General features: G+C 33.0%; 1 protein-coding gene and 1 non-coding gene across 2 annotated transcripts in view; one reads left to right on the top strand and one right to left on the bottom strand.

The window, feature by feature from the left end:
• LOC111999514 (tRNA (mnm(5)s(2)U34)-methyltransferase, chloroplastic) overlaps nt 1–4,053 on the top strand; it is a 6,629-nt gene extending 2,576 nt beyond the window's left edge. Inside the window, exons 3-5 of the mRNA XM_065773998.1 lie at nt 849–995; nt 2,809–2,964; nt 3,772–4,053. Coding sequence (XP_065630070.1) covers nt 849–995; nt 2,809–2,964; nt 3,772–3,895 — 427 coding nt within the window. The 3' untranslated portion in view covers nt 3,896–4,053. The remainder of the gene's footprint in view (nt 1–848; nt 996–2,808; nt 2,965–3,771) is intronic.
• A 1,190-nt stretch (nt 4,054–5,243) lies between these two features.
• TRNAR-CCG (transfer RNA arginine (anticodon CCG)) lies at nt 5,244–5,316 on the bottom strand. Its single transcript has one exon. It is a non-coding gene; the product is annotated as a tRNA-Arg (tRNA).
• Nucleotides 5,317–8,486: the final 3,170 nt, after the last annotated feature.

Here is an 8,486-nt window from a genome sequence, read left to right as displayed (position 1 = left end):
CCACCCCCCCCCCCCCCCCCCCCCCCCCCTGACTCCTGTCTGGTTCTGTTATATTTGATGTGGACTTTGTGGTGGGAACTAAATTGTCATACATTTGAGGATATAAAAAATTTCATGGATAAAATCGATAGAGCTATTTGCTAGATCATTGTTTGATTGGTCTCATGTGTGGGGCTTTACTCATAGTAACTCCATTCTTGAGTTTTTAGAATAATTGTCTTTCTGTGCGTGACCTTTCTAATCCTTTAGACTTCTTTGTGTTCACTTTCATGCACACGAAGTAGTCTTGTTTAATAAAATACTTACTTACTTACTTATAAAAAAAAGAGATAGTGTCACAACAGTACCGGTTGGCCTTGATCTCCCTTTTATTTTTAATTGTGGAGTTCACTAGAGAACAAGAATAGAATTTGGCCTTTGTGTGTCACCTTTTTATTTTCACTTGTCATCTCTCTCAATATCAGATCAGGTAAGAGTTGTGAAATGTGAACTCTTTCTAGTTGAGCAGGAAATTGAAGATAAGGTTTTTAGATATCCAAAAAGAGAGGAAAAAAAGTGGAATTGCTAATATAGATGCAAACAAATTTATATCGTTCCTATTTCATTAGATGACCCTGAGGGACTACTTAGATATCTAATCTAGAACTTAGAATTGTTTATTTGAGATTTGTTTTTATTTTTTTTATGCATCTCATGTGTCAAATATGTAATTATGAGCAACAAAGCTTACATACATATTGTTGATTAAACTGTTTAATCGTTGCTAAATGTATCATAATTACACCATTTATAACAAATGATATAGTTTACTGGTCTTTAGTAATTGGAGACATGTTGTATATTCTTAGGACTTATCAAAAAGTAATTGCATTGGTAATTTTACAAGTTGTAGTGCAATTGCTTATGGGTTGCAAATATGTGCAGAAAGAGCTTGTTAAACTATTGCCCATGTGCCACAGTAAAATGGACGAAGTTGTTCCAGAGGCCTCTGTGAGGTACTTACTATGACTCAAGTTTCTTACAATCTTTATTTAAATGTTCTGTGTTTATAAGCAATGAAATGATGTAAATTATTAAGTTTTTCAATTGATTAAATACAAATTTACTTTCTGTTTGCTTTTACCTTTTCTGACTGAAACTTTGTTACAATCTTTACTTTCATAAGGACCTCAAAAGAATACTCAATTATTTGAAAATATGAGATACTCCAACTTTAGTAGACATGATTATTGAAACAATATGAGGGAGAATTTACTTATGGTTTCAAACTTCAGGCCATCTCACTTGCATCATTAGGCTTTAGAGGTGGCTTCTCAATTGCATCATATATATATATATATATATGAGTTGGGTTTAAGTTACATTTGGTGTAACTCTAAGCAGTGTTACACTAATCAATATTTTTTAATTGAATATGAATTTTGACAAATCGACTGTTGAATTACATTATCTTTGTATATTCTCTATGCTTGCAAAATTTTAAGGTGATCAAAGATCAATCGTCATGTCATCTATCAATTGTATAAATTCAAGTTTTTGTAGTTTAAAATAATGCATAAAATATGAGTTTATGGATCGAATGGTAAATAATATCTGATTGATATGAAAATTGACATGCATGTTTAGAACATATAGAACATGTAATCTAATGGTGAAATTTTCAAAATATAAATTCATTAACAAGTTATTGGGTGGTGTAACATTGCTTAAAATTACACTAAATATAACTTGAACCTAACTCTCTCTCTCTCTCTCTCTATATATACACACACACACACACACACACCACGTGTTTATAGTCCATAGCACTTTCACTTTGCTTTAAAGGCAGTGTTCCAAAATGGGTATTTTTATATTAGTGAGTAAACATGCTAGTTCCTTTTTTCCCCCTCTCCTTTTCCCGGCACATCTTCTTGGCTTTCCTTTTTTATTCTTTTCTGATCCAACTCATAGTGGAGGTCTGTAAGATACTTTTATGCTTCAGTAAATGAACTGTCCACATCCAAGCTCTTAAGACAGTGCTTAGAACCAAGATTTGTAGGGAACACATAAAAATGCTATAACATGGTATAAATATTGGTACAACTAGCACGAGTATTTTTATATTAGTGAGTAAACATGCTAGTTCCTTTTTTCCCCCTCTCCTTTTCCCCGGCACATCTTCCTGGCTTTCCTTTTTTATTCTTTTCTGATCCAACTCATGGTGGAGGTCTGTAAGATACTTTTATGCTTCAGTAAATGAACTTTCCACATCCAAGTTCTTGAGACAGTGCTTAGAACCAAGATTTGTAGGGAACACATAAAAATGCTATAACATGGTATAAATATTGGTACAACTAGCACGAGTAGCTGCCACAAATAGCGTCCCTGATATGTATATATATATAGGTACAGCATGTTCACTTGGTCATTTAATTCTGTTTGCAGTGGAAATATTTACATCGGCTGGGAAATATTAAATAAATAAGTAGTGACTGCATTTATGATCATATAGTTAAAAAATTATCTAGAAAGAAGACATCAAATCATCTATAGCAATTAACTGTGGTATCTATTTCCTATCAAAAAAAGAAAAAGAAAAAGAACTGTGGTATCTATTCTACAAGCAAGGAGACGATAAAATTGGTTCCATTTTTGTATTTATGCTATTATATTTAATTTTAGTTATTATAATTATTTTGTAACCCTTTATGGATTCATATAACATCAGGCAATATTGTAATTTGTAAATCATATTGCTGTATTTTATCAAGAACCACAACACATGCATTCTGACCAGGAAAAAATTGATGACGTGGGTGCTTTTAGGCTTGTTGCATTCAGTTTAGGTTACCTTCCTGGTGGTGACAAAACAATAATTACAAAGCCAGAAACAACACTACTTGCACTGGAAGCTGCAAAGGGAATCCTAATGCCAGGAGGGCTTATCAGCTTGGTGGTTTATGTGGGGCATCCTGGCGGCTGGTGATATTTCTTCTCTTGTTGATTCTTATGATTATTAAATTTCTTTTGCTCACTATCCTAGTTTTCAATGAATGATCTGTGCTTTATCTGGCTCACCTATCATAATCTGATTGACCGAAGCTTGCAACATGCTAATGTGGTCAGTCAAGGCCAAATTTTAAAGCTCATGCGTAATTTTGCTCCCAATTAGCAGAATGAACAATTCAAAGTTACTTTGTTAAGACATAAACAGTCATCTGAGTAACAAACCATACTTGAAAGGTTTGATTTGTCGTTTACATGGACAATTTGATTTGATCAAATATTAGATATTATTTTAGGGTGATATAATTGAATTTGCACAGGCTGTATGTGCAGATAATTTCCTTTATGGTTGATTTTTTTTTTTTTTTTTTTCCTTCTTTTTATTAGCCAAATTAAGTATTAAGTTTAAGCACGAATTCCAAAGAAACAAATTTCTGGCACTCCATCTGCAACCTTCCAAGTTCCAACTTAGCTGCTTGCCTTTCTATTTAAGGTCCCTTAGATCAGTATGATTTTGGTGAAAGTTTCATTGTTATAAACTTTATTCAATATATAGGTAAAATGAGTGAGGTTACATGAAGATTGATTCAGTATTATCCTATCATAGATTCTCTCCACATGAGCCATATAAATGTATAGTGATTAATATTTGATGTTGTTTATTATTTAGGCAATTTTTCCTTCTTTTTCCCCTCCAATAAGGGACTTTGGTGCTTATGAACTTCTTAGGATTTTAATGGTTGAATCTGCATTAATAGATATATATTGGGTTTTGCTATCCAGGGCAGAATCTGAGACTGTACACACTTTTGCTTCTAAATTGCCAGTTAACAATTGGGTCTGCTGCAAGTTCCAGATGTTAAACCAACCATGGGCTCCCATTCTTGTTCTCTTATTCAAAAGATGAGTAATTTTGTTTTCCCAGTTGTAAAATTTTTTGTACTAACCATTTCCTACAGACTCTCATTCTTGTTTATGTAGATATTGTACAATCATTTAAGTCACAATGCTTCTCTCATCCCTGATATTTTCTTCGGTTTATAGTAACTTCATATCAACTTGAAATGATGGTCAACATGTAAATCTTTCTTAGTCAATGGATTTTATGTGCACTTGGGTCCTGGGATGCATTTAAAAATTAAGGGATTTGAAAAACAATTTCTAGTTAAATAGTTGGATATGTCAAAAGTTTTATAATTCAACTGGTTGGCATATTCTAAAAGAGACATCGAAGTTCAAATTTCTCTCCCAATTATCGAATTATCCAAACACAAGGAGTTAAATAGTTAGATATAAATTTAATGACACATAATAATTTGAGTGTTGACGATTTTTTTCAAACAAAGATTTGTAACAATATTGATTTGAAATAATATATTACATCTAATCATTTCAAATCCATTTATTTACAATTGTCAAATTTATTCATAAAATTTATGCAACAAGAAAGAGTTATCATTTCATATTCTATTCAAGTAATTTAAATAGAATATAATATTTTCTTTTCTCTAAATCAATCCAAAGGTTTGGCTTATGTCCAATGCATTAAATGTGATATGTTATCAACATACATCGATCTTGTATCTTGTCTAATGCATTGGACGGAAGTCTTGCCCTCTATTTGAATAAATTATTAAGGTGAAAATCTTCATCTTCTAAGAGGAAATGAAAATGATCACAATGCAAATAATACCGACTCCTAATCGGCCAGTCCTCGGTTAAGTAGCAAACTCTTATTAACCATCAAAAACATCCTTATGAAGGCTAATCAACTCCAGGAAAATTACCAACAGTGTACCAAAATTTTCTTATATTTTGTTTCGCATTATGCATGCAACGTTTTTGATGTGATGAAATTTATTGCGTAGGATATGAGATGAAAATGAAATACTTTATATCTTTATATGGTACGTTTGTAAGGCTAGCAAAATTATTTCATTAATAACTTATTTATAGAGATTGGTTATGAATAATAAAAATAAAATAATGACTCTAATACTACATGACAATAGCTTCAAATAGATATTGTTACCCATTTCTTTTCTCTACAAATATTTGAATCTTTGACATCTGGAGAGATACTATTTGATAAAAAAGTTGGTGTGAATATGCAATACATCTATTTAATTTTGGTATAAAAAAATATAAAACAATAATAATAAAGAATCAGTGGTTGGGTTGGGCTTTCCTAGATAGAAAAGGAGGGGTCCATAATTGACACTGAACAAAAGACGAAAAGTGGAAAACAAAAAATCCGATCGCGATGGGACTCGAACCCACAATCTCCCGCTCCGGAGGCGAGCGCCTTATCCATTAGGCCACGCGATCCTATGGGCAGGAACTGCAACGTTAATTATATATTCGAAACCATATAGCGTATGTAAATATATATATATATATATATATATATTTATTTTCTTGGATTAAACAAGTGAGAAAACTTAAGGGTAGATTTGGTTAGGTGGTTTCCAAATCCCATTTTTTCAACTATAAAGAGCCTTACATGGTACATTTTCAAAACACACAGAAATCCCATGGGAAAAACCTAAGATTCACTAGAAAATAGTGAATCAAAAGGTAGTTTCTTACAAAACACCCTCAAGTCTCTTTTTATTTGAGTGTGACCTTTTTTGGTCCTAATTCTTTGAGTTTAAGATTACTAATCACTATTTCATTGAATTGTGAATAGATTTGACTGAGTGGAACAGTTAAAAATCAAACCTAGGAGCTTTTTCTTTAAGGTATGCTTAAAAAATAAAAAATCTACTATAATTTTTTTTTTAATCTTTCTTTCAGTCTTTAAGCATGATAGGTTGCTAGATTTTTACGTTTTTGGTTTCTGCCTTGTTTTTGTTGATTAGGGTTTCTAGGTAAGGATCTACGTACATATGATCTATCTTGCACACGCAAGCTGAACTCATGCATACGCAGGCTTGTTTTAGCGTGCATGATGCCATTACCCAGAAAACCCTAATTCTTTGTTTGTTTTGTTCTGCCTTCTATGTATTTTTGTATAAGCCTCTTTTCCATATGTTTCAAGCCCCATGACTGTTTGTTTGCCTTTTAACGTGTTTGTTGTTATCACATGTTTAGATTAGGGTTTAGGTTAGGGTTTTCTTAGTTTTAATGCTATGCCATTCATTCACATGTTCATGCATTGATACCATAGGTGCTGTGTTGTTAAGAGGTAAGTAATGGGTAAGCCATGCATTAGCAATGTTCATGGATTTGTGTTAGGGTTTTTAGATCTATGATTAGGGTTTCTAGTATATTAACATTTTTTTTTATATATATATTTTTTAATGATATGCTTGCTGCCATGTTTAAGTTGTTGTTTTGTTTTAGATGAATGCTACAGTTTTCTTTTATATGTTTGGCTCTCTTTTGTTTGGATAGATGGATATGTATGTGTTTAGGGTTAAAGATGCCATGTTGTTTGCTAGATGCATATTAGTGTGTGTGTGTCTAGAATACAAGTATTTGAATGGTTTTTTAATAGGGTTAAGATATAGAACACAATGATGGGAGGCCAACCTTAGGGTTGGGCGATCTTAGGTGCCTAACAACTTCCTAAGAGCGTACCTAAACTCCGAACCCAAACTCTGGTAGTAAGATCAAAGGTCCTTCCTCAAAATGACGCTATATTCATAGTTCCTAGACTATATAACTAGGTGGCGACTCCAATTTTAATCCTCCCTTTTTCATTGCGCCCACAGTGTTATTGAAAAGGAAACCAAAGTACTTGGCGAAAAAACTCTTTGCAGCTCCCCAAGCCTAAATCGATCCATTAGTGAATAAGTTGGAGTACACGAATATCAAAAAAACCTTCCAAGCCTAATCTACCCAATGTACTTGAGCCCTCCAAGCTCTTGCTACTAACGGACTTCTCGAAGTCTTGTCTTCACTAGTTATTCGGATGTAACGGGCCAGCCCACTAAAGAAGGAAAAAAAATATATATATATGGTCAGATTTTTAGTTGCTTTCACATGTGCCCACTTACCCCACTCACTTCCCCACCACACAAATATCATCTTACAGTCTCACTCTCTTGGCCGGTCACTCATTCTTGTTCTTCTTTTCTTTTTCATTTTCACTCAACACAGCACATATACGCACACTCCTCTCCCTCACTCTCCCACCGGTACACTCCTCATCACTTCCACCATCTTTTCCAGTGAAGTTCATCAGAAAGCTTTCTAAAAACCTCTTAAACACCTACATCTCATCTTATTTAAGGTATGAGCTTTTATACTTTTTGTGGGTTTTTGTATTTTGCTTGAGGTTTTTGTAATCTAAGTTTTGGAATGATATTCTTGTGATAATGTTTATGGGTTTTGCTTTGTTGGACCAATTTGGATGAATGGTTGTGGATTTGGATGAATGGTTGTGGATTTTGTGCAATGGCAGCCATTTGAGATTTACCCACAGTAAAGATTTGGGGGTTTTGACTTTCTAATGTGAAACAATTGATGAATCTAATTTTTATTGTGTATTTGGAGCTAGTGGAGGAGTTACATTTTGGGTTTGTAATGGTGGGTATTGTTATATATGTTGTTGTTTTGTGGGTTTCTTGAAAATGACATGTATATTGAGGAAGAAATTTATAAAGTGTTAGGATCTCTTATGGTAAAGGAGAAGCTTGGAATGACATGATGATAAGTTGGAGTCTATGCCTTGTAATGAAATTGTTGAGCAACTTTGGAAGTGTAATACATTATTTGTGAGGTTAAATGCTAGGCTTGCCTAATTAATTTCTTAGTTAGCAATTTCTAATTCGTGGCTAGGTGCAATGTTAAGCTTTATGCCTATTTTGATAAGTTTACTTGATATTGTTTAGGTTCTAGCTAATCTTATTTGGAGCTTGGAGAATTAGGCCTTTTTGTGGGTTGCAAGGTAAGTAACTTTTTAATGGGATTTTTTTGGAAAATAATCACGTTGCATAAAATTTTTTTTTGGGTCAGACACATTTTGGAAAATTATTTGTAGAACTATGTTTTCTTAAAAAGTATTGTGTTGTGATCCTGTTATATATGATTATATATGAAAAGCGCATCATGTTTAATATTGCATATAGGGAAATGCATGATTTGTTAGTATGGAAGAGATAAGCATCTTTGATATAATTATTGGGAGTGGATTTTATGGATTAATTGCACTATTTGCAAATTATAAAGATGTTTTTATCTTGACTTGTGATATTGGGAAAATCGATAGAAAATGTTATTGGCAAGAAATGATTTTGGAAAAATTGAGAACCTTGTGAATATATTGGGTATTTCAAAGGTTTTTGTGAAACTAATTGAAATTAAATAGTGTTTTAATTTCATGTAAACTGTGAGCTTTTTATGCTTTTACCCTTGGGTTGTAACCTGTGATTACCCAGCCATATGTCGTAGTCTTTGTGACATTGGTATCTTGGCACCCATCTTTGTGGTGGATTGATGTCTTCATGGCATAATTGATGTCTTTGTGGCATAATTGATGTCTTTGTGGCATA

Source organism: Quercus suber, unplaced genomic scaffold (assembly GCF_002906115.3).
Source record: "Quercus suber isolate HL8 unplaced genomic scaffold, Cork oak 2.0 scaffold_84, whole genome shotgun sequence".
NCBI lineage: Eukaryota > Viridiplantae > Streptophyta > Magnoliopsida > Fagales > Fagaceae > Quercus > Quercus suber.
This window is presented reverse-complemented; position numbering and strand designations above follow the sequence as displayed.